The 27110-nt window shown below is 33.1% G+C and overlaps 4 protein-coding genes across 6 annotated transcripts in view; 2 read left to right on the top strand and 2 right to left on the bottom strand.

The window, feature by feature from the left end:
* LOC105228797 (heat shock protein beta-1) overlaps nucleotides 1–10846 on the top strand; it is a 36143-nt gene extending 25297 nt beyond the window's left edge. For both annotated transcript variants that reach the window (XM_011208769.4, XM_011208770.4), the window contains 3 exons: nucleotides 2216–2285; nucleotides 5775–5870; nucleotides 10189–10846. In XM_011208769.4, the coding sequence (XP_011207071.1) occupies nucleotides 2216–2285; nucleotides 5775–5870; nucleotides 10189–10383 (361 nt within the window). In that variant the 3' untranslated portion in view covers nucleotides 10384–10846. The remainder of the gene's footprint in view (nucleotides 1–2215; nucleotides 2286–5774; nucleotides 5871–10188) is intronic.
* A 1947-nt stretch (nucleotides 10847–12793) lies between these two features.
* Nucleotides 12794–19891, top strand: LOC105228796 (BTB/POZ domain-containing protein 17). Of its 2 annotated transcripts, none has more exons than XM_011208768.4 (7): nucleotides 12794–12936; nucleotides 16936–17124; nucleotides 17284–17604; nucleotides 17670–18147; nucleotides 18226–18429; nucleotides 19211–19368; nucleotides 19440–19891. In XM_011208768.4, the coding sequence occupies exons 1-7, from the start codon at nucleotides 12913–12915 to the stop codon at nucleotides 19695–19697; spliced, it is 1632 nt and encodes a 543-aa protein (XP_011207070.2). In that variant the 5' UTR covers nucleotides 12794–12912; the 3' UTR covers nucleotides 19698–19891. The 2 variants fall into 2 exon arrangements, with proteins under 2 accessions (XP_011207070.2, XP_049311339.1); XM_049455382.1 differs by having other exon boundaries at nucleotides 12798–12936; nucleotides 16814–17124.
* On the bottom strand, nucleotides 13067–14066 carry LOC105228794 (coiled-coil domain-containing protein 86). Its single transcript, XM_011208766.4, has 2 exons — nucleotides 13661–14066; nucleotides 13067–13600 (listed from the first exon to the last, which is right to left on the bottom strand). Exons 1-2 carry the CDS (start codon nucleotides 13891–13893, stop codon nucleotides 13309–13311), a joined length of 525 nt encoding a protein of 174 aa, XP_011207068.1. The 5' UTR covers nucleotides 13894–14066; the 3' UTR covers nucleotides 13067–13308.
* Nucleotides 14609–16515, bottom strand: LOC105228795 (probable mitochondrial glutathione transporter SLC25A40). Its single transcript, XM_011208767.4, has 5 exons — nucleotides 16138–16515; nucleotides 15914–16071; nucleotides 15306–15809; nucleotides 15075–15156; nucleotides 14609–15016 (listed from the first exon to the last, which is right to left on the bottom strand). The coding sequence occupies exons 1-5, from the start codon at nucleotides 16256–16258 to the stop codon at nucleotides 14778–14780; spliced, it is 1104 nt and encodes a 367-aa protein (XP_011207069.2). The 5' UTR covers nucleotides 16259–16515; the 3' UTR covers nucleotides 14609–14777.
* Nucleotides 19892–27110: the final 7219 nt, after the last annotated feature.

Genomic DNA, 27110 nt, shown 5'->3' with positions numbered 1-27110 from the left:
AGTATAGTAAAATCGAATATAAAATACAATATTTAACTACAAAAATAATAAATAATATATGTATGTAGCATTACTCATGCATTTAATCTTTCCTGCCTTCAATGTGCTGAACTCTCAACATTTGGTTCAAATAGTGCATTAAATATTCATACCAAACTTTCATACTTCGGCTCTCGCACCTTATCTCTCGATAACTGTATTTGCCGTTTAATTGTGTGCATATTGACGCTTAGCGCCAATGCTAGGGGGTCCAACCCCTCCCAACACATGCACACACAACTGCATTAAGGTGCTATTTTTGGCTCTTACAGAGGAATGTACTTAGTATAGCGTATGCTACTACGCTGTTGCATGCAACAAATGTTGGGCAGCTGTGTCAATGTGAAATGTATACAACAGCGGATAATACACTAAATATGTTTTTACAAGCGCCCCAATGCAAGTCATCGATGATCTAAGGTAAACAGATTGAAATGTCAATAAGGCGCCGATATCTGGCCGCGTGTGTATCAGTTGCGTACGTGCCCTTGTTGTTAGTTTCCATGGTCGCAGAACTGCAGCAATTTGTACTTTATGCGTGCCATGCGAGAAATTGAAGTTAAGATCTCAAATTTTGAGCGAAAGTTGTTATTGTTCTTAGCGAAATATCGTGATACTAAATTTTCTTAGAAAAAAATTAGGTTTAAACAATTTTTTACAAAGCGAAGATGGAATCCATGTAACTCGATGACAATTTTAGGTTTCTTCTCATGTAGTATATTTAATTTTCTAAAAGTTTATAAACTTTCTTTAATCGCAACGATCGGCCTCTTAATCTTACCTACCCTCTAGACTTTCTATCAATTTTTTTTTTTTAATTTTAGTGGTATTTTTACGAATGCGTTAAGAATACACAATAAAACTTTTGAAGAAAAAATGCAATATTTTTCGAGTTACACGCGATCTCCGACAGAACTAAAAGCAGTCCTCAATTGATTTGAATGAATTTATTATTTTGAATGAATTCAAATCCTCGAATGCTTTTCCACATATTTTCTGGTGTACTAAAATTTTTCCTAGAGCGAAAAAATGTTATCTAATTCGCTTCGTTTTCCCTAAGGGGCAGTACTTCACTCCCTCTTAAACTGTTGACAGTTGTTTACGTTACTAAACAACAGCGCTTCGCCTCTCCCAACGATGCTGTTAATGTTGGGGAACATGTGTTTTTCATCAATAGCCGACAATGGCTCATTGAACCACAACGCGACGCGTAAATGTCACTGCCATAGCGTGCCATCAATGCATGTACAATAGTAATTGCATACATACACACATAAACATAGCTACATAGGTACATGTGTAGAACAAATGGCGTTTTATTGCACGTGCTGCCGGAAACGGAAGTGCACACAGTCGACAGTCAACAAGTCAACGCATTTGGGGGTGTTAGCTTTATTGATTTCTGTTTTAGTTTACAAAGCCGGCGTTATAGTGCGATACCGCACTGCAAATGGAGCAGCAAATCGCAGCTATAAATGTTTAGGAAATCTGCGGATCTGATGTCAGTATGAAATAATAAACGAAGTGCTGCAGTGCTGTTGGCAAACATTTTAGTGAAAATTTTGAATTGTTTGAAGTTAAAAATTTAGTTTTTGTAAAACATTAAATAAAATATAGTTTAAAAGACATACACACACACAGTTGCAAACAAACATTGTGATTAACCATGCATTCCTACACGCGCACCTACGAAACACACACACGCACACACACCACTAGGTAAATAATACGCGTAAAAATAGTGAAATGCGAATGAAATAAAATTTTTGAATTTTTGTTAGTTGGAAATGCTGAAATGTAACGGTTGTTAATAAATAAGTCATTAAATTGTTTGTGAGAAAATTTGTAAAATATTTCATATGCGCGGAAGTGCATGCGATCATATTTACTTTGCATTTTCCATAAATTTCACGAGTAAATAAAGTGTAAATTAATATTTTATGTCTTAGTGAATTAATTATTTTTAATTAGTTCTCTTGTAAATAAATAAATTGTATTTTATGTATTTTTTTTTTTAACCAAATGCACCGTATTTTACATTTCCTTATTTCCTACTTATTTAATCGTGCAAAAATTATTATTTTTAATTTTATTTATTTATTTCTTTAAATATTTATGTTCATCAATGTGTGTTTTCTATAGTTAAACTAATATTATTTCACTTTTATTTTTGCAGCGCACAAAACTCACTCTCCCGTCCAGCTCCCAGACCAAATATCGATTTCGCCACCTCACCTCTGATTCAGGTAAGTGATATTTTTTATAAAAAAAAAAATATTTTAAATTACAATTTTTTATTTTAAATTACAATTTTTTATTTTAAATTATACTTTATTTTATTTATTTAATTTTAAAAATTTATTTTATAACTAATGCGCACACAAACTGCAGGAGATATATTGCATAATTAATTGCTGCCATCTGTTTAAGAAGTTTAAATTTCACACAATTTTGAAAAAATGTGTTTAAAAAATTTTCAAAAATTAAATATTAAGTAAAAGAAATATTTTTAAAAACATAACTCTGAAAGTTATAAACAATAAAATTTAATAAATTCGGTATGTAAAAAAAACGAATGCAAAAACAAAATAAACAAAAAAAAAAAACAAAATTAATATACAGAAAAATTCCAAAAATTTTATTTTGACAATAAAAATTGATAACCCATTAATTTTCCTTACTATTCCTATTTTAATGCCATAACTCACAAGGATTTTCTAACCAAACAATATTATGCGCTTGGAACCCGGTTAAGTGCGGTAATTGAATTTTTAATTTACAGTTTTTTAAGTCTTAAACAATAAATGAAAAATTAGAACAAAAAAAAATAAAATTAAAAAAATAAGAAAATAAGAAAATCAATGAAACATGTTATTTAAAAAAAATAAATTAAATTAATTAAAATTTTTTAATTAGTTTAATGTTAATAACTAATAAAATTAGTATTTTCAAATGCACAAAATGATAGAAATGTTATATTTCTTGTTTTTGAGGCATTTTTTTAACAAAAAAAAATTTAAATTAAATTAAAAATTTTTTTGATTAATTAAATTTTTAAAATTAGTTTAATGTTATTAACAAATAGTATTTTTATATATAGAAAATGATCGGAGATGTTATTATTTCTTGTTTTTGTGGTGTTTTTTCAATAAAAATTTCAAAACATGTATTAGTCCAGCACTTCGATTGAAAATAATATTTGCAAATACCAACAAAAGCCTTTCTTTTTTAATAATGAATTTTTACACTTGATAAAAAAATGGTTTTTGGATTACACAAATGAGTTTACACAATTAAAATTCTCAACTCTATGTTATCGGCTTGTTTTAACTAATAACTTTATGAGACTATATGAAACCCCTTAATATAATATATAGGTATATTTGTACATGTTTTAAGAACACGCAGTCATCGAGTTACATGCCAAAAACAGCTCCTCTACTGCTGCAGTAATTCTGACTTTTCCATGGATGAAACATAAAACGTCATTCTCTACTAGAAGATATTGTCTTACGTGCAAAAAAATGTGTCGTTTTTAAACTGCCAGAATTAGATTTTTCATCAAAAACTCATAGGTAAGGTTGAGTTAGGCTAGGTATGATGGCTGATATATTGTATGTAGCGTTTTGTGATGCCATTTCGGTGGAGTCTATGAAGGTATAAGCTCCCAAGCGTTTAAGCCTTGTTCTCGCGAACGCGGGACAATGAAGAAGAAGTGATGATTCCACCTCGTCTTCTTCCAAACAGCTTCTGCAGCTGGCGTCGGGTTCTCAACCGGTTAGCATGGACTTCGATAGCGTGTTAAAACCGCCACAGTGACCAAACAGAGACGTACAGTGACCAATGTTCGAAAAAAAAAACATAAACTTTATTGGTTTTTGAACTGCTAGCAATAGATTTATGATCAGATCAGGTCATTGTATGAAGAACTATATAAAGCTTAGGTTAAGAATGATGGCTTCTCCTCATGGACTGCGATGTGCATATCTGAAAGTGTGAAGTCACGAGTGTTTAAGCCTAGAACTCGCAAACGTGGGCAATCAAGAAGGAAGAGATGATTCCACCTCGCTTCTGCAGTTCTCAAACTTATAGCATGGACGCCGGTAGTGCAATGATCTGTTAGAACCCCCCAAAAAGAGAAAACTTTTAATGGTTTTCGGCCTGCCAAAATTGGATTTTTAATCAGATCAAAAAAACTGGTATATCATTGTTGGGAGAACTATGTAAAGAATGTGCAGAAAAAGTTTGATAGTAATCGCCATCTGAACTCAAAAACTATTAGATGTATCGATTAAAAATTTTAGTATGTTATTTTCAAAGCTGTAACCCTTCTAAATATGAAAAAATAGATATTTTTAATTTCATATTTTGTTTTACATTTAATTTTTCAAGCAACAACTAGCTCAAACACTTAAGTTTCCTTTTTTGCCAATAATGAAATGAAAGGCTACAACTAAAGAAAATCTTATATATAGGGTGATTTTTTAAGAGCTTGATAACTTTTTTTAAAAAAAAAACGCATAAAATTTGCAAAATCTCATCGGTTCTTTATTTGAAACGTTAGATTGGTTCATGACATTTACTTTTTGAAGATAATTTCATTTAAATGTTGACCGCGGCTGCGTCTTAGGTGGTCCATTCGGAAAGTCCAATTTTGGGCAACTTTTTCGAGCATTTCGGCCGGAATAGCCCGAATTTCTTCGGAAATGTTGTCTTCCAAAGCTGGAATAGTTGCTGGCTTATTTCTGTAGACTTTAGACTTGACGTAGCCCCACAAAAAATAGTCTAAAGGCGTTAAATCGCATGATCTTGGTGGCCAACTTACGGGTCCATTTCTTGAGATGAATTGTTGTCCGAAGTTTTCCATCAAAATGGCCATAGAATCGCGAGCTGTGTGGCATGTAGCGCCATCTTGTTGAAACCACATGTCAACCAAGTTCAGTTCTTCCATTTTTGGCAACAAAAAGTTTGTTAGCATCGAACGATAGCGATCGCCATTCACCGTAACGTTGCGTCCAACAGCATCTTTGAAAAAATACGGTCCAATGATTCCACCAGCGTACAAACCACACCAAACAGTGCATTTTTCGGGATGCATGGGCAGTTCTTGAACGGCTTCTGGTTGCTCTTCACCCCAAATGCGGCAATTTTTCTTATTTACGTAGCCATTCAACCAGAAATGAGCCTCATCGCTGAACAAAATTTGTCGATAAAACACATTTCGAACCGAACACTGATTTTGGTAATAAAATTCAATGATTTGCAAGCGTTGCTCGTTAGTAAGTCTATTCATGATGAAATGTCAAAGCATACTGAGCATCTTTCTCTTTGACACCATGTCTGAAATCCCACGTGATCTGTCAAATACTAATGCATGAAAATCCTAACCTCAAAAAAATCACCCGTTACTTATCTTAACAATATATAAATAACTATGGGTACGAATATAACATAAAAAAAACTTTTTTTAAAATAATTTTTATAAAACATACAACTTTTCTTAGCTTATTATATAGTAGTACAAACCACACATTAGAATAAATAAATTTTTTTTTAATTTTTGACGCGTTTGAAATTTTCTTTAACGCTAATAAGAAGCTCTGCTCTGCTCCCGCTCATGCAGTATGTGTGCTTACAACTAAGTCAGCAATTTTACATGAAAACTAAATAAATATTTATTTATGTAAAATTTATTTATCTAAATCGTACTTTGTGCTTTGTTTTTGTTTCCGTAGGATGATGGCGATAGCAAAGTGTTGAGGTTGCGTTTCGATGTAAACCAATACGCCCCCGAAGAAATCGTTGTCAAGACTGTGGATCAGAAATTGATGGTAAGTGACATTGAAAAAGTAGCCGAAATCAACAAACAAAACAAAAAACACCTACACACACACAGACCGAACATTTTAGTGACACAAATAGATAATTAGCATATTTATGTATTTGTAGCAGCAACAACAATAATAAAAAATAAAAATAATAATAAATTTACACAAATGGCGCATAGCAAACGCTTAGCTGATGAAGTGTTGACACTAGAAACAACAAGCAAAAATTAAAACAAAAAATCTATTTTAAAATATAATATAAAAAAAAAACAAAAAGATAAAATGAATAAAAAAATAATTTAAAAAAATCAAAATAAAAATAAGATAAATTAAAAACAAAAATATATTAAAAAGATATTAAAAAAAAGTAAAAAATAAAAATAAAAAAAATAATAAAAAACAAGAAAATTCAAATATGAATATTCCAAATTTTTTTTAAGATATATGAATATATGTATGTAATTTTTTGTTAACATTTTCGAATATTTTTCGCATTTTCTAAAATGAAAAGTAAAGAAAATAAAAAAAATGTTAAAAAATTAAAATTAAAAAGCAAAAAAATTCAAATATGAATATTCAAAATTTTTTTAAGAATTATGTATGTAAATTTATGAGGCATTTTCGAATATTTCGCGTATTTTTTCACATTTTTCACGCCTTCGTCAAAGCCTCGCCACTGACAGTTCGTCAAAAACATATTTTTTTTATATGTGTGTATGTGTGCATTTGCATCTGTTTTTTCATCTCCACTTTACCTATCTCAGAGCTTTATACATACACATACACATCCATTCTGGTACTAATTTCTAGCAAATCCCATATGTTTTTCAATATTTTCCTCTTGCTTGCTGGCTGTAGCCTCATTCGAACGCCTGTGTTCGAGAATATATTTTTGGAAAATGACTCATGGTCATGTCGCCATTATGTCGAAACCAAACACACACACACACATACAATACAAACGTCGATTTTTTTGTGTTTCAAATAAGCCAGCCGATCAGTGGCGGCAACAGCATGCGATCGCTAGGCATTTTCTAATTTTCAAGATTTTTCTCGAATTATTTGAAATTTATTTGTGTACCTTAGCCATTGGATCCTCTTCTCATGACGGCATTTTTCGCTTGAGTTTGTTGTTTACTGTCGGTTTTCTTGATTTTTATTTTATTTTAATCTTTTTTTTGGATTTGCAAATTTTCCGTCATTTCTGCGCGCATATTTTGTTTTAAAGACTCGTAGGTATATATTATACATATGTATGTATGTACATATGTACATGTGTATACCATACTTCAACGTATAAATACATACATATGTATGTGCAGATATCGACTTGAGCACCTTTAATCTGCTAATGGCCAGCGGTAGCCATTGGGCAACAGCATTTCACACCTCAATCGCTGCGTGAAAGAATAAAAGCAAAAACTTTGAAAATAACAAAGTCCCGGTTTTTGCATGTCATCACAGAAATTCATTTTACGGTTATGTATGTACATTCAAAAATACATATATACACATGTAAATATATGTGCATGTGTATGTATATGAATACAAGCATGCGATTTCATGCTGTGCACAAATGATATTTCACAGGAGTTTATCTGTAAAATTAAGCTAATAAAATACGGTTTAAATACATACAATTTTAGCGAATATGTATTTACATTGAGCAAATTCGATAAATTTGTGTGAATATATCAATGTGTATACATGTATGTATGCATGTATCAGAGAGATTTCTGTAAGCTTATAATTTTTATATGCGATAAACATACACATAAGTATATAGATATCTACCTTTTTTTACACGTATACATATGTATGTGTCTGAATATTTTTTGATAAGATTAAAGAATAAAAGATTCAATGAGAAATATATTAGGTTAGGAATAACACAAGAAACAACCATAAGACCGCTTTGAAAATCTGAAATCTAACCGGCCAACAGTCACTTTGTATGGAAGCTATATGCCGTCCAACCTCAACAGTATTTTCAAAAATTGCAAAAATTGCACCGTTATGTTAGACAAGAATCTATGCCGAATTTCGTGAAGATATGCCATCAAATAAAAAAGTTTTCCGTACAACGGACAGTCAGCTTCCATGACAGGCTCTATGGTACAGTAGTTTGACCTGAACAATTTCTTCGTAGACTGTATACCTTTGTCAAGGTATATATATAAATTACTAAAATGGACTGAAAATTTTAAATAAAATGTACAAAAATAACGTTTTCTAGAAAAACGCAACTGAGAAATTGCAAAAATATAATCGCAACCAATAAAAGTACCGTTAGCAGAAAAATTGATTTCAAAATCGAATGCTGTTGACTCAATTTTTTATTTTAGCAAACATTGCAAAAGTAAAAAAATAACAATATGGTACCAAATAAACAAATAATAATAATAATAATAATAATTGAGAATAAATAAATGTAATCAAATAAATAAATATTTTTATCAAAAAACTAAAATGAAAAATAAATTTAAAAAAATAAGACCCAAGCTTATTATAAAAAATTAAACAAATAAATTCTTACAGAATTTGAATTTTTTCTTGTTTGCCTACGCCGTGTTCTACTATTTTAGTTATTTTTCAAAAGTAAAGCTTATTTTTGAAAACATTAATAGATTGTTTACCTGTTTTTGTCTTATTTATATTTTATTGCTTTTAATTATAGTGTTCTAGTTAGAAATATGTAAATATTTCTTTTTTATCCCTTTTGTGCAACTTTTCATTCGAGCTAGCTTCTAATTTAAAAAAATAATTTTTTGTTTGTCACTCCAATTTTTGTATTAAAAATATGTTCTCAAATTTTAATACAAAATTTTTATTATTGAATTAAAAAATAAAAATTTTAATCCATTTACACTTATTTTTTTTTATAAGAAAATTTTAAGTTTTCTAATCAAATTTAAAATATTTTTAAATTAAATTTCAATTTTAAAATTTTTTTAATTAAATTTCAATTTTAAATTTTTTTAATTAAATTTTAATTTTTTATAATTAAATTGTTAATTTTTTATAATTAAATTAAAGTCAAATTAAAATTAAATTTTAAATGTTTTATAATTAAATTAAAAAATTATCCTAATATCAAAATTAAATATTTTTAATTTAATTTTTATTCCCAAAAATGGATTAAAAAATTTAAAACCTAATTTTAATCCTAAATTTTGAAAAGTTTTCTACTCCTTCTGTTTTTTATTTAAATTATTTTTAAAATACATTATTTTTAAACTAAAATTTGAATTAAATTTTTTTTTATAATTTAATTTAAAATTTCAACCCTAATATAAAAATTATGGGAATTTAAATTTTTTTGAATTAAATTTAAAATTTTTAAAATCGAATTTAAAACTTTTTATAATAAAATTTTCAATTTTAAATTTTTTTTAAATTAAATTTTAAATTTTTTATAATTAAATTGTTGGTTTTTTATAATTCAATTTTAAAATTTCAATCCTAATATAAAAATTAAAGATTTTAAATTTAATTTCTAATACCAAAAATGGGAATTTAAATTTTTTAAAATTAAATTTTAAATGTTTTATAATTAAATCAAAAAATTATCCTAATATCAAAATTTAATATTTTAAATTAAATTTTTAATTCCAAAAATAGATTTAAAATTTGAAAACCTAATTTCAAATCCAAAATGTTTGAATGTAAAAGTTAAATTAATTTAGTTTCATGTTTTAATTACTTTATCTTACATTTTTTTATATTTTTTTAAATATTTGTATATCAATATTTTCTGAAAACAAATACAATTTCTCATAATATCACATTTACCCGGCAATAAAAAAAGTTTCCTTGCTATGCGCCTAAAAACACACACTCGCATTTAAGAACATTTTTTGTTGTTATTGCATTTGCTAAAACGCCTCTTCGTGCACTAAAAAGCAAGTAACGGCAAATTTTGTGATGCTGTGACGCCTCACTTCATTAAATCATGGCAGAAGTGAGTGTTGAAATTCCGCTTGTTCAAACTTATGAAGGCGAAAAGCAATATACACACATACAAACATACATACATGCAAGCACTGACTGCATAGACAAACCGCACACTTCAGATTCAAGTGAATCATATGCCATAAATGTGGTCGGACACCGGCCCACACGCTGTCAAGCAGAGAAACAGATAAAATACAACCTCTGCAAAAGATCGCGAACGAACGCAGTAGAAGACATAACCGAGACACATTGACAAAACAAAACAAAAACAATTGAATAAACCACTTCTAATGCTGCAACTTTCATGCATGACTTTTTATATAAATTTTTATTAAAATCTTTCGTTTTTATTTCTTGCTTCGCACAGGTGCACGCCAAACACGAAGAGAAATCGGACACGAAGAGCGTCTACAGGGAGTATAACCGTGAGTTCCTCTTGCCAAAGGGCGTCAATCCCGAGTCCATACGCTCGTCGCTCAGCAAGGATGGCGTCTTGACCGTGGAGGCGCCACTGCCCGCCATCACCGCCGGCGAAACCATGATTCCCATTGCACATAAGTAAATTAATCCAATAACAACAGCAACAACAACGAAATTATTAGCAACAACTGCCGCCAGCAAGCAAACAAGAACAATAACAACAACAAATAGCAGCAAAGCGGATGCAACAGTTGTCAATTAGCGGTCCGAATGTGAAACTGAAATGCAACAACAACAGCAACAGCAAAAATGCTGCAACAAATTACTCTTTTTGGACATTAATTTTAACTACTTAAAAGAAAGAAGAAGAAGAAAAAAACACTTTTAATTAATTACCTTATGATTAATTATTTTCGCTAATTTTTTACGTTATTTTGACTTTGTTTATTTGATTCTGCGCAAGTGTGCGGCGAATTCGCAAAAATTTATATTGAAGATCTTATGTAATGTATTAAAACGGATGTTGGAAAGGAAAAAATGAAGTGAAAAAACCAAACATTTTTTTGTATTTAAATTGATATTAAATTACACTATGAAACAAAATATGTTTATTGAGTTTTATTTTGTTGTTTTTTTATTTTTAATTTTTTTTTATGAAAATTGGGAAACTGCCGATTAGGACACACTTCCGATTAGCTTCAAAATTTATACAGACGTTGAACAATTAATTTTTTTTTTCAAAAAAAAACGAGAGAAATGAAAATTTAAATTTCTGTTTTGAAAACAAAAAATCAGTATAAGTAACATTTTCAAAAAAGAAAGAAAAGAAAGTGAAAATTTGAAAAAACTTTCAAAATTTAAAGAAAAAATAAGTAAAAACACAAAATGAATTATAAAAAATTGCAAACACCCATGAACCTTTGATAACTTTTTTTTAAATAGTATTCAAAAAAATATTTTTCAAAAAAATAATTTTAAAATTGAACTAAAATTCCCCAAATAAATAAAAAAAAACAAAACTAATTATAAAACATGTTTGCAAACACCCATGAACATTTAATAATTAGTTATTAACTAAAAAAATATTTTTCAAAAATCACATTAAAAATTTTTTTTTTCAAACAAATTTAAAATACATATTATTTATTTTTTATACAAATCGGGTCCAACACCAGTATGTTCCTTTTTGGCATTCTTCCGTATATACTATTTTTTCTTTAAAATACCAAAAAAAAAAATACCACTTATTTGATTATCGTAAAAAAAATTTCAAAAATAATATACAAAAAAATATTAAAAAAAAATAAAAAAAAAATGTAAAAGGCAGATTATTTATTTACATATATACAAATAACCCCGACGGATACAACACCGGTATATTAGTTTTTGGAATTGGCATTCTTACATATGATTTTTTATTTAAAATAATAAAAAAATAAATGTTTCCACTTTTTTGATTACCGTCTATAAGCCTTAAGAGCTGCTAATCAGACCTAAACCTCCTAATCAAATCTTCTAAATAACATCTGCGTAAATTCTGTTCCAAATCGGAGTGTGAACCTAACCAGCAGTATAGCCGAACATTGTTTGAATTAACTTTTTTTTCTTGAATTAAGATTTATTATAGTTTCTTTTATCTCCTTTTCCTCTTAATTTTTCGTTCTTCAAATGCATGCGCTATAATTTCCGCGTATTTGGAGGTTATGCGTATAAGCAAAGCTGCAGAATCCGTATTAACGGATAAATACTACTATTTCCACCAAACAAAAGTGCTTTATTTAATCCACTGCAAATAATAAATATTACAATAAATGAGAGAAATATTTTAAATACTGTATTGAAATTAGCATTAAACCAAAAAAAAAGTATATATAACTAAATAAATACTATCCTATATCAAAAATAAATGTGAAATAAACTTCAACAGTGTGTTCGTTAAGCAAAGTTTGTTTATTCTAAGACCGTCATTGTCAAAATGTTTTAAAATATGGGGTTTTATTCACTTACACTTTTTTGAGGAGAGATTTAATAAGATAATAGGAGTCCGGGGAGGATAGAGGATGCGGTCGCTCATACATCAATTGTAGAAAAAATCTGTTGCAGAGCACCGCACCGTCTTGAGGACTTCGGACCCAGAAGTAACTGTCCTCGATCTTTCCTTTCTCGGTCGCTGCACATAAACCATTCCTTTTCAAACTTGTTCCCAACAAATTCAATTTTTCTAGCAGGAAATGAACCCTCAAGTCCACTCATCTAACACCCTTCTACATTGTATAAACTTAACATAAGTAATGCCCTTCTCTTTGATCAAAAAACGATTCCTTTAGAAGGTTTCGAAAATATAATTTTTTAGCACTATGTAGGTTTTGAGTAGCCCACATAACAACATTATATTATAACTAATTAACCTGGTCATTTTGAAATGTCTGGCATCCACTTTGGCGTATTTGTTACCATTACATGGCTGTAAAAAGCGGGGAATCCCCTGATTTGTTATCAATGTTTAATTCAATTGATTGCTCTGATAATTGAGTGTTGTATAGTTTATCAATATTAAAATTTAAAGTTAGTGTGGGTTTTGACTGCAAACGGTGGCAATTGTTGAAAAATTCTCCAAGCGACCATATATTAACTCAAACAAGTGAAAAAGATATTACTAAATTAGTTGAAAATGTATTTTCATATACTATCAAGTGTAAGTACGAAATTCATTAAAATCACATAAAAAAAAACTTTGCTTTTAGATATTCAACGAAAATATCAGGCCGTGAAATTTGTAGTAAATGCGCTGTTTTTTGCTAACGAAATAATAAATACCATTAAAATTCTTCGTATTTTTTTTTTATTAACAATCTACACTGAATGACCAAAGTCAGCAAAGTTTAAATAATGAAGTATTCTTCAGAATTTAGCAATTTCATATAAGTATTTCGTTTTCAGTACACATAATTTTGTAATCTTCTTTTTACAAAAATATACATAAGTATAGTAACTACAAAACTTAATCTACCCTCCCGCTATGAGCCGCGTACTAGGTTACCCTCCAGGATACTTTCCACGAGCTCAACTACACCACTTTCACTTGACTAACATCGCGTTTCTCAATCATACGCATTTGCTTCTTCTTCAAACGTTTCAATTTAGATGGATTCTTTATTATCTGCACCACCTCAGCTCTTCGCTCATTGGCCAACCGGCGTTCAGCGTTTTCCACACGTCTTTGATTCTTTTGTACGGCCGCTTCCTTGCGTTGCTCTTTTATATCCTTCGATAATTCCTTTATATGCCGCAGTTCATTACGCAGCTCCTGTTTCTTTTCGAAAGATAAGCGCTTTGTAGTCTTCTTAATTGTTGTGAACCTGTTGGTAATCATTTGCGTTAATTTTATTTCCTAATTGTGCAAATTACTGCAAACTTACTTTTGCTTCGGTGTTTTCCATGGACGTCCAGACTTGGGTAAACCGCGTATGGGATTGTTTTCAACGGATTTCTTTTTTGTTGGCTTCTTCGTCGACGGTTGATTCTTAGCTTTTGCCTTCTCGCAAGCAGGCTCTTTTGTAGCAACATTTTCACTGGTTTCTTTATTTTCCACATTTGTGTCCGTCTTTTGCTCGATTTCTTCGGTTGTCACTTCTTTATTTTCCTCGGTCATGTTGCTAATTTGAAATTCAATTTTTTGAAAAAATGAAATGCGACCACACGTGTTATTATTTTTATATTAACTTTGACAGTTCTTCATTCCACTCTGGCAGTGAAATTATGATCCACATATTTAGGGTTGCTTTTATTTGTTCTTTACAAGAAACCGATACGATTACAAACTAAAATTCAAATTATCGACACAGTAAATTTATCGATAATTCATTTCAAATAATCATTTAAAATGTAGGTTTTAATTTTTAAAGCTTCAATTACATACACTGTAACGTTAGTTTACAATTCACTCGCTTTCACATTTGAACTTTTCAATTTTGAAATCTGATTAGATTCTACATCTGTTCACATCAGCCGAGTCTACGTAACGGCAACGCTTTTTTAACCGACCAAAGACAGTAAAATAATCGGTAAAATACTGCCGCTACAACAACAAAAATTTTATATTTGGGCTCAGGAATTATGAATTTATTGCTTTACGCCATTAAAGCATTTTTATTCACATACGATTGAACACTGCACGTACATATATTATAAAAATTAGCATATGTACGCATATTCTCAGAACTCATTCGATCCAAATTAGGTATATGCAAAGTTAATTAGGTAACTTGTGCTAACTACCATTATAGCGCTAAGCGTTATTATTGTGGTTAAAAGCAATAAAAATTCCAAATTTTACAAACTATACAAAAAATATTAAAAGGTACAAATGACTATATCAAACCATATATTACATTTACACTTCATTTCTATTTCACCCACTCCTGTGAATTCTTTTCACGAGGACTAAACATGTAATTATTCAACGTTTACGTTGGAAGCAATTTCTGTTTAGTTTTACGGAAACTTAAGTATAGTATCACAATGTCTCAATAACTCTCAAGCATCATTCTGTTTTTGGTTTGACATTAACAAGGCCTCATTGTGCTTCTCCACATTGTAGTGATAAAAGAATGCTTTACTGTATTCAAAAGTTGAAATCATTATGGCACAAGCTGGCGCCACTTTCAACAAACGTGGCCATAGACCCGCAAATAAACCTTTTAGGCCATTTAAGCGATAAATTGACCACAGCCGCTCTCTTACTTTCATATTGGATACATTAGCGGCTGGTTTGTCTAAAAAATTTGGAAGGAAGTCAATGCTGTTAAATAAATGTTAAATTTATTTTCTTACCTGTGAAAAGAACCTTTTCGCCAAATTCAATTTGTTCATGTGTTTTCACAACATCGAATGGTGTTGTAATAGTTGCTGCCAACTGCAATTATTTTTTTGCAAATAAAACGTACAAAAAAATAAGATAAGATATCATTGTTGTTCATTACTATAATAATGCAATAATTGTGATGTCAAATTGTTCAATACTAAAGAATTTTACATTATTAGATAAAACAAAACTTATCTTACCGAGCCAGATATAGCACCTGCCATAAAGCTAAAACCAAATGTTGGCTCCTGAACACCGAACATACTTTTAATATTCTCATAGCAAGTCCAATATATGCCAGAAAAGGGTACGTCACGCAGAATTGTTGGTGGTAGACCACGAAACAAACCGAAGAAACCCTGCGTTTTGATAACCACACGCACAGTGGAGACAATTTCGCCGTAGCTCATTTTTTGTGACTGCATTTTTGTGCGAATCAGCTCTAATGGACTAACAAAGGTGACTGCACAAACACGCGCCGACACACCACTGAGCATTGGTATATGGAAGGGTATCTCTCGACCGCGTGGCGAACCCTTCACCTCGGCTAAATATTTGTAATGGAATTCGAGCGCATGTTGTTTGAACTGCTCATAGGCAACGAAATAAACAATTGTTGATGGCAGCGCTGATACAAGCGTTGGACTCAGACCAGACCACAACGAACCAACACCTTCCTGTCGTGTAATTTTAACAAACGCATCCTATGTGAAAAAACATAAGTATGTTAATTATAGCTATTATAAATGCATTCGATTGTAAGTATGTGTGTATGCGATGGTGAGCTCAATGAAATCGGTTTACTTACAATTGTGCCATTCAAACGTTTTTCCGGTTTAAGATTACTGGGCATATTCGGATCACATGGACATATGTGATCCATTAGGCCATTGCAATAGAGAAAACATTTATTTGTAGCGGTTTGTTGTGCTTGCAGGCGCGTTTTTACAACGTCTAATGGCGTCACTGCATAAGTTTTAAATTATTATAAAACACCTTATCTGTGTATAAATAAACGAAATGAATACTTACTAAAACATGCTGTAATAAGTGCACCTGTGCAGGCAGAGACTACCTGCTGTAAAGGTCGTATGCGAAATTTGGGGTCTTCCAATAGGAGATTTGTTCTTTTATGCACCACTTCCGACTTCATATTCAAATTCACGCGCACGTTGACTTCACAGAATTGGAGGGCACTGACAAACCGGCGCAAAAAATTGAAATTATGATGAAATACAAATGTTAAAATAGCCGCTGTCACCCGCGATTATTAGTGTGCGCGACACTATAATTATATTTCGCTGTTTTATTCGCTATCCATATAGTTTTTCAACAGATTCGCATAAAAAACAAAAGTTAGCTCGCACAAATTTGTGGAAAAATACCTCAATTCATTTTGACACATTTACTTCAAAGAAATTTGATGATAAGAAATATTCTAATTGGTAGGGATGCATTGCATAAAAACAGTGTGGAGTTTTATCCATTATTAATACTATTTTTGAGAGAACTCTAATGTTATACAGTATACTGTCAATTAATTTTTAACTGTTATTAAGCAAAAATAAATTTGAATAATGAATTTGTTATATTCTGATTACATTTATATATATTTTCTGTCAATATGTTTAATGTTTCTACTACACAATTCCAATAGGAATATCTCGAACATGGCAGCACTGATTGTATTTTGTTTTGTTTTCATTAGCTCTTCCTTCGTTCACAATTTCTTTTGTATATTGAATAGTAAATTGAAAGGTGTTGTTACAAAATTACTTAAATGCAACAAAATTTATTTATATTTTCAAAAAACAAATAAACATTTAAAAGGTCTGTGTGGCTTTGGCCCGTCTCGTGAATACGCCTGGGGAAGCACACAATTCTGGATTTGACACCAACAAGATGGACGATTCTGAAGATTTTGGTGGTGATGGAGACAAAAATAGCAAAGACAATAAACGAAACACAACAACAACAAAAATGGAGGAAGGCGAGGAGCATAGTCAGGATTCAAGTGTTGTATGTTTAATATTATGTTCAGACCGAAAATTTCAAAGATTAGATTACATTTAATCATTTCATAACCCAACAGTGTTCTCACTGCCGTTAGAAAGATCAAAAAAGTGATAACGAAGCTTTCAACTTTTTTTTAATTGATTTGTTTTTCCGTAACTACAGATGAACAACTCGCAAAGTGTATTGGAAAAGATAGCGAATTTATATGCCGAACAATTGATGTCCGACATCATTTTGGTTGTGGGCAATGAGCAATATCCCGCACATCGTGTTATACTCTGCGCCAGTAGTGAAGTGTTTCAGGTGATGCTCATGAATCCGCAATGGAATGAGTGTCGTAAGCACGTTATCGAGTTGGTTGAGGAACCCTGTTGTACGGCTGTTTTTCCCCAATTCTTAAAATACTTGTATGTTGGCCAAATAAAAATTTCACTGCAAACGGTAATGCCAATGCTGGCTTTAGCAGACAAATACAATGTGAAGGTGAGTAAAGGGAGTGGTATGCATTTTATGTGTAAGTCACAACTTTAACCAAACATATTTTACAGGACCTTGTAGAGCTTTGTGTTGATTACATGATGAAGCACATCGCTAAGGCAGCCACACAAGGTTACCTCGTCTCTTGGCTGCAGTACACAATTGCTTTTAGTCCCTACCATAAGGAACTCACTGAAACATTGAAGCGATTTTTGAAATGGAATTTAGAAATGGTGAGCGAATCAAAAGACTTTGTAGAATTGGATGGGGCAATTATGGTGCTGCTGCTGCAGCAGAACGACATTGTGGTCACCAGCGAGTACCAGCTTTTTGGCATTTTGCAACGTTGGCTTTTGCACCGCAAAGAAGTCTACGACAATGATGAGACGCTCACATTGGAAGAGAAAAATACCGCATTCTTGCAGTTAGTTGAGCAGACAGTGGTGCATATACGATTTGCAATGATGACACCGCGTGAATTGGCGCATTTGCTACTCTTTCCTCTGCTAGAGTATCACAAAGAGTATATTGTGCAACGCATGGCAATAGGCGAGTGAAGTTGTTATTTACATTATACTCAAATTACAGTTATATTTTATTGAAGTGCTTTATTCTGCGTATTTCTAGGTATGAGCTATCAGTCGGGTCAGGAAGACCGTGTACGTGAGGTGCGTTATTCTCCAGAGGGCATGCTGCAATTTACGCCGCGTCTCTATTCCAATGACACCTGGAGCGTAAGCATACATGTGAAGGAATTTGATCAAATCGAAAAATATACGAATTACGTGACGTGCTTCTTTTCGCAACGCAACATTGCCGAAACTGAAGATGGTGTGTATTTATTGGTTGCTCTTTAGTTTTTATACCCTGCACAGGGTGTATTAAGTTTGTCACGAAGAAAGAAACGTTAAAGGCCCAATAAAATAATAATATAAATATTCAGCATGTCAAGCTGAGTCGATTTAGCCAAGGTCGTCTGTCTGTCTGTTTATAAGCGAACTGTACCGTTAGTTTTTGAGATATCGTTATGAAACTTTGTATACGTCCCTTTCTTCCCAAGAAGCTACTCATTTGTCGGAACCGCCGATATTGGACCACTACAGCTTATAGCTTTCATACAAGCTGACCGCTCAAAATGAAGTTCTTCTAAAGAAACCTTTTTTATTTTACAATATAACGTCGTGAAAATTGGCATGAATTATTGTTCAAACCAGCGCTAAAATCTCTGAAAAAATTTCTTAGATTGGACCACTATAGCACATAGCTGCCATACAAATTGACCGGTCAAAATATAGTCTTTGTATAGAAATCTCTTCCATTTGGCGAGATATGTTCATGAAATTCCACATGGATTGTTGTACAAGGCAGCTCCATAATCTCTGAACAAATTTCTTAGATCGGACCAGTATAGCATATTGTTGCCATACAAACTGACCGATAATACGCATTGCACAAAATACTTCAGGGATTCTTAGTGTCTCTACAAAAGTAACAACCGATCAAGAAAAAAATAATTTTTATAACCTTTAGGATACACCTATAAAATGTATTAAAGCAGCCGAAGTTAACGGTTTTTCTTGCTTAAGCTACTTCTGTCTACTCTTTATTTCAGATCATACCATAACTTGGGAGATTGAATTCTTTCCGCGCGGTGTCAAATACAACAAAGCGAAAATTATTTGGGGTGAAGATGTACCAGAGTTTTCACTGAAAACTGTGCGCCTGCGCGTCACCTGCAAATATCCACAGCTCGACGAGGAGCGTTTCAAGGTAATATCGCCTACACATGCAAACCTTAAGTCACAATAGTAATATTCTGCTGCATTTTTCTACACTTTTAGGTCGCCGTACTGATCACTGGTGTACAAAATAAAATCGATCATATTCTCACCGTACACGAACGCACCGAGTATTTTTCGAATAAGGTGCGCGTGCTGAATGTGGACAACCTAATACCCTACGACGAGTTGGCGTTGTCTTCCATTAAGCTGAGCCCCCATCTAATTGGTGCCGAGCGCAATAATTTGTCAATACAAGTGATTATAGCGCCCATGGGTCCTTACACGTGCCGTGATGCGCCGCCATTTGATTTTAAGTGAAATGCAAAGCACTTTAGTTATAAGAATGTAAACACCGTTGTGTGTGCTGTGTGTGACTATGCTGTATAAACATACTTATATATTATAGGTTAGTTGGTTTAGTTGAACGTAATTAAAATTGGAAATATGTATTTACTATATTTGAAAAAAGAAAAAAAATAATTATGTTTGCTTTCCTCTTTCATTTAACACGAGCATTGATCGTTTTTGTATATTTTTTGCGTCATTTGATGAGCTAAGCAACAATAAAAATTGAAAACAGTTGTGTAAATTGTGGAAAAGGTTGTCTAATCCAATAAACAATAATTGCACTGTTCTCCTCCTTTTATGCAAGTCAGCTTGGTGTGGTCAGGGTTTAACGCTCTCAAGCTTTAACTTTATACGAGTATTTTTTCTAGTTTACCGTTTGTTTTATAGACATTTTGTTTTTATTTTGTCGGAAGCTGAATTCAAGCAGCCTGTGTAAACTTATTGATTGTTAGTGAGTTGACTTTGCTGTTCAATTTCAATAGCAAATAGTGAGACATAGGTCTAGGTACTAGACAAACAAATTCAGCTAAAACAAGACAAACCGTTAATTTATCCGATGCTACCGTATAATACCCTTCACAAAAAAAAAAAAATAAAAAGTTTTCCATACGAGTACTTGATTTCGATCGTTCAGTTTGTATGGTAGCTATATGCTATAGAGGTTCGATCTAAACAATTTGTTTGGAGATTGTAGCGTTGCTTTAGGCAATAAACTGTGCCAAATTTCGTGAAGATAGCTTGTCAAGCAAAAAAGTTTTCCATACAAGGACCTGATTCTGATAGTTCAGTTTGTATGGTAGCTATATGCTATAGTGGCCCGATGTTGGTGGTTTCGACGAATGAGTAGCTTCTAGGAGAGAAAAGAACGTGTGCAAAATTTTAGGTCGATATCTCAAAAATTGAGAGACTAGTGACATGGCTAAATCGGCTCGTCGCGCTGATCAACTAATGAGGTTTTCAATAGGGACGCTACAAAAGTAGATCAACAGCAAACGACGTTATATTTTTCCGCTCTTTTGACTTATCTCTTCAATAAGGTTTGCTATTTCTTCATGAAAAGATATACGATCCAACAACGAGTCGAGATTATTACAATTTACTGCTGAAATTCGGAGTCAGTGGCCTCAACTTTAAGAGCGCTACCTCCAATTTATGGTCGTCATAATCGTCCTGTCAGATCAACAATTGAACATCTAGTAGACAAATTTGAATCCACAGGCACAGTACAAAATGTTCCCGTGCCAGTGAGACAAAGAAGTGCCCGTAGTTCGAGAATATTGCTGCCGCTAGCGCATCAATTGAAGAAGACCCAAATCAGTCTTTAACAGGTCGTTCTAACGCGTTGGGCATCTCTGTGACGTTGTTGTGGCGAATTTTGCGAAAAGATCTTGGCCTACATCCTTACAAGATGAAATTGACGTAAGAACTGAAGTCGCTTGGCTACCGGAATCGTCGTATGTTCGTGAATTGGTCTGAGCAACAACAAGATAATGATCCGGATTTTCATACAAAAATCATCTTCCGCGACGAGGCTCATTTCTGGTTGAATGGCTTCGTAAATAAGAAAAATATGCGATATTGGTCAGGCAGCAATCCACACGTACTCTATGAGTCACCATTGCATTACAAAAAAATTATGGTTTGGTGTAGTTTGCGCACCGGTCGCGTTATTGGGCCGTACTTCTTTCATGATGATCAAGACTGGCACGTGACTGTGAATGGGAATCGCTACCGCTCAATGATAACCAAATATCATCCTAATTGGATAATATGGACTTGAACAATATGTGGTTCCAACAGAATGACACCACAAGCCACACAGCAAATATCACAATCGATTTATTGAAAGCCAAGTTTGGTGAACGTGTTAGCTCACGAAATGGTCCAATCATTTGGTCGCCTCGGTTGTGCGGTTTGACGCCGTTAGACTATTTCCTGTGGGGCTACGTCAAGTGATGATCTATACAAAGAAGCCAGCGACGTTTGATGAACTTCGTGCGAATATCGAACGTGAAGTTGTCAAGTGAGATTAAAGGGACAAAACGAACCTGGATTTTTATCGGACCAAGGCTTAAAAACTTGACAGTAATCATCAAAACCATAATGCTCATAACCAAAACGAATCCAACTTGGCAGCATCCCTCAAACAGTGAATTCATCATAGGGGAGAACTAGAAGAGAATAGAATTTGAACAATTCGGTAATGTTCACATCAGAAAATTATAATCTTTTTCTCTTCCAGCATTAATATACCCTGAACAGAGTATATTAAGATGGCCGCAAAGTTTGTAAATCCCAGAAGGAAAGGCCAGATACCCTATAAAATATATACTGTACAATTGATCAGAGTATACAAGAGATCAGACGAGCTGAGTTGACTTACCTATGTCCGTCAATCCGTTTCTGTCTAATGAGATCTATATAATTATTTTTACTATCCTTAGAAATTCCTCGAAACGTTGACATTTTTAAGTTTAATTCTAAGCCTAACTGTAATCTGATGTAGTCATGTTATCGAGATCATATATAGGGTATACCAATACTGGAATATTCGAATTGTGACCAAATACCGGCAATTACTTGATAGTGGTTTGAAACTTCAATATTTTCTGATTGTTTCGGCCCACTTTCCAGTCAATCCAATAGCTTTCTAATAACAAAAAATGTGGTCCAATGAACTTTCCACCCGGAATTATTTTTCAGCATGCCAATCGAACCCTTTGACTGCTCGAGGCTGAATGCTTGGTAACGATATTATAAATTGTATAAGTGTATGGGTTTCTTATACGTTCTATATACGAGGGCTGCTATATATATTTCTGGCCTAGGCAACACTAAGCGTTGCCAGGTGCAATCTGACATTTCCATTGGAAAGTTTGACATTTTTTAACATAACATCACTCAGAACGTTTTGTCATTTAATCGTGAATTGTTTTATTTACAGGGAATTAAAAATTACACTAACTATGTATAATACATGTTTTGCTATGGCCTATGCTAAAGTGCTTATCAAAAGAGGGTGTTGCTGAGCAATCGACAAGTGCATAAACATCTTTTATTAATCACTTGTTTTCGCGTTTTTCAGTGTTTATCTTTTAAAATCTAAGATATAATTTTATGATCCACAAAAATACGTTGGTAATCTTGGCAGATGTGCCTTTTTTCACGCCCATACTAAATGTACTTATCTTAGAAGATTTATGTTTTATTCTAATTGAAGGTAGAAACAGGGTTTGACTAAGTTTGGTAATGATAAGGCAGTTTATAATTTTTATTAGTCAGAGAGTAGTTTTTTTTGTTGAAAAGTGTAAATTAAGCTTATTTGACATTTATGAAGTTGTTGAAAAACCTTCCATTTATTATACATATATAAAGGCTGATTCACGTGGAGCTACTTCTTTAAACAGCCTCTTTTTTGACAGATCACGTTTACTTAAGCCTGAACAACGTTTACAAATCGTTCAACTTCAAAAAAAATAATGTGATTCGCGCGCTTCGCTCAACTTAAGGTTAACATAATCGGCCTACTGTGCTTACTATTCGCCATCAATCATCTTAAGACCAAACTTTCATTATTGGATAATATTCGACCGAATAGACCACGTATAGCACACAGTGATGAAAATATAGCAGCCATAACTGAGAGTGTACACAAAGAGCGTTGATAGTCTATTCGGCATGGCTTGCAGGTTTGACGTGTGGAACGATGTGGAGCTTTTTATGCCGAGATCTTAAATTAAAATCGTTCGAAATATAGCTTGTGCAAGAACTGAAGCTGCTCGACTTTCCCAAACGACATTTCTTCGCACTATGAGTTAAATTTTGTTCAGAGATGAGGCCCATTTCTGGCTCAATAGGTACGTAAACAACCAAATTGCCACATTTGGGACAAAAAGTAATCTCAAGAGGTTCAAGAGCTGCCATTACATCCAGAAAAACCTAAACCTTAATTAACCCCTTAAACAAAGTAAAAGTTTATTATCCTACAATAAACCAGGAATTCTTCAGAAAATTTATCTTTAACTTTCTTTACTTTAAGTTCGTATCTAATACGTTTCATCCTTTATAAGACTGTTTATATATATCTGATATGTTTTATACTCTAATTTAATGTCTCACGTGGGCATTTTAAAATCTTCTCAAATGATGTTTTTGCTTTAAATTCTTGTTACACACAGCCCTATATCTTAAAAAAAAAAAAACGGAGAAATTAGTTTAAGAAAAAACTCTGAGTACAACTAATAAAAAGTTGCATATAAAATGACGTTGAGTAAAGATCGCAAAGGAGACAACGTAGCTGAGAATCCTACATATGTCGAACATATCATTACTACTGACAAAGCGTGGGTTTATAAATATGACGTCGAAACTGTCCAACAATATTCGCTGAACCCATTGAAGGCTTTCCTAGCCGGAGTTTATATCAAGTTTATAGATAATTGGATTAAGGAGCCTTTTTTGAAAAAAACAATAAAAATTCCTGTTGAAATACCCGAAAATATAATTTTTCCAGTCAGTCCGGGTCAAATTTGATCAGAAGGTAAAATATTTTTTTTTTTCATCAAACTGTTGTTTATAAAACGTAACACTATTTAAGGTTATATTCTTCTTCTTCTTAATTGGCGTAGACACCGCTTACGCGATTATAGCCGAGTTAACAACCGCGCGCCAGTCGTTTCTTCTTTTCGCTACGTGGCGCCAATTGGATATTCCAAGCGAAGCCAGGTCCTTCTCCACTTGGTCCTTCCAACGGAGTGGAGGTCTTCCTCTTCCTCTGCTTCCCCCGGCGGGTACTGCGTCGAATACTTTCAGAGCTGGAGTGTTTTCATCCATCCGGACAACATGACCTAGCCAGCGTAGCCGCTGTCTTTTAATTCGCTGAACTATGTCAATGTCGTCGTATATCTCGTACAGCTCATCGTTCCATCGAATGCGATATTCGCCGTGGCCAACGCGCAAAGGACCATAAATCTTTCGCAGAATTTTTCTCTCGAAAACTCGCAACGTCGACTCATCCGCTGTTGACATCGTCCAAGCCTCTGCACCATATAGCAGGACGGGGATTATGAGAGACTTATAGAGTTTGGTTTTTGTCTGTCGAGAGAGGACTTTGCTTCTCAATTGCCTACTCAGTCCGAAGTAGCACCTGTTGGCAAGAGTTATCCTGCGTTGGATTTCTAGGCTGACATTGTTGGTGGTGTTTACGCTGGTTCCAAGATAGACGAAATTATCTACAACTTCAAAGTTATGACTGTCAACAGTGACGTGAGTGCCAAGTCGCGAGTGCGACGACTGTTTGTTTGATGACAGGAGATATTTCGTCTTGCCCTCGTTCACTGCCAGACCCATTCGTTTTGCTTCCTTGTCCAGTCTGGAGAAAGCAGAACTAACGGCGCGGGTGTTGAGACCGATGATATCAATATCATCGGCATACGCCAGCAGCTGTACACTCTTATAGAAGATTGTACCCGCTCGATTAAGTTCTGCAGCTCGAACTATTTTCTCCAGCAGCAGATTGAAAAAGTCGCACGATAGGGAGTCGCCTTGTCTGAAACCTCGTTTGGTATCGAACGGCTCGGAGAGGTTCATCCCGATTCTGACGGAGCTTCTGGTGCCGCTCAACGTCAGTTTACACAGCCGTATCAGTTTTGCGGGGATACCAAATTCAGACATCGCGGCATAAAGGCAGCCCCTTTTCGTGCTGTCGAAAGCAGCTTTGAAATCGACGAAGAGGTGGTGTGTGTCGATTCTCCTTTCACGGGTCTTTTCCAAGATTTGGCGCATGGTGAATATCTGGTCAGTTGTTGATTTGCCAGGTCTAAAGCCACACTGATAAGGTCCAATCAGTTCGTTGACGGTGGGCTTTAATCTTTCACACAATACGCTCGATAGAACCTTATATGCGATGTTGAGGAGGCTAATCCCACGGTAGTTGGCGCAGATTGTGGGGTCTCTCTTATATAGCTTCATAATTAGAACGGGGTTCGCGGTTTAACAATTTTTTTACCATAAAGAATGAATAAGTTGAAAGATGACGGAAATTAAGACAACGTGCGCTAACTACGCTTACCTTTTTAGCAAGGATTGTCTCGAATTTTCACTTATTAACAAATGTTGAATCATTTTATTAATAAATTTAAGTTTTGTAAATAGTTTCATACAAAATTTTGAGTGTAATTATTATGTATATCGCTCATATAAACCATCACTGAAGTACTATTTACAATGTAAGCTCTAATGGGGCACTCTACCTCTAGTGCCACTAAGCAATTAAAAGTTTGGTATGTATATAAACAAAAGCGCTTAGCATTTTCAGGTACTCAGGCTTTCTTACAAGAGCTTGATTGGCAGCTATATGTTATGGTGATCTGACTTAAACTGACTTCTTCGCAGATTGTACCAACAATACCTTCAACAATACTTCATGCCAAATGTCGTGAAGACATCTCGTCAAATGATAAAGCTTTCCATTTAAGCACTTGATAACGATCGTGCAGTTTATATGACAGCTATATGCTATAGTAGTCCGATTTTTAAAATTTCTTCGAAGATTACATCATTTAGATAATAACATGTGCCAAATTTCCGCTCACGCTGATCATTTCTAAAATTTTTATAGGAACGCCGACGTTTCCTTCTAGGTGTTACCAGCTTTCTGGCAAACTTAAAATACGCAGTTCAGGGTATAACAATAAACAACTAATTATCAACTTTTTTCATTTATTTCTTAGTCATTGTTAGCTATTTATCTATTCAGCCTTATTAAAATAATAAATAAATAAAATATTAAAATAAATAAAATTAATCACACACGTGTGTGTTTCAAGAATGCTTATTTTAAACTTTTAAAATTTTCCACTTCCAGCAAACGCAATTATAATTGAAAACAAACACCACTATTGTATATATCGTCACCTGAAATGCAAAATAACGTATCATCAAAAAATTCGAAATTGAGTGTCTTATTGATTACGCTTCACTACTTCAAATTATATACATCATATTAAATATGTTCATAATTTTCTGGTTCTGCGGTCATATATAAACCAGTTTTGACCAATATTAATATTTTGTTTCACTCATGTTCCATTTTATTCCGTGTTTCATTCATGCCACTGTAAATTTCTGAAAATGTTGTTACGTTAATTTGCATTTCAGGTGACGATATGTAGTTGTCATACAAACTGAACGATCAAAATGAAGTAGTTGTAAATAAAATTTTTTTATTTGACAAGATTCAGCATGTATAATTGCTTAAAGCAACGGAACAATCTCCGAAGAAATTGTTCAGATCGAACTACTATAGCACATAGCTGTCATACAAACTAAGCCATCAAAATCAAGTTTTTGTATGGAAAACTTTGTTGTTTCACAGCATATCTT

The sequence above is a fragment of the Bactrocera dorsalis genome, chromosome 4, assembly GCF_023373825.1.
Source record: "Bactrocera dorsalis isolate Fly_Bdor chromosome 4, ASM2337382v1, whole genome shotgun sequence".
Taxonomy (NCBI): domain Eukaryota; kingdom Metazoa; phylum Arthropoda; class Insecta; order Diptera; family Tephritidae; genus Bactrocera; species Bactrocera dorsalis.
Note: the sequence above shows the minus strand (reverse complement) of the source record. Positions and strands in the feature narration are given on the sequence as shown.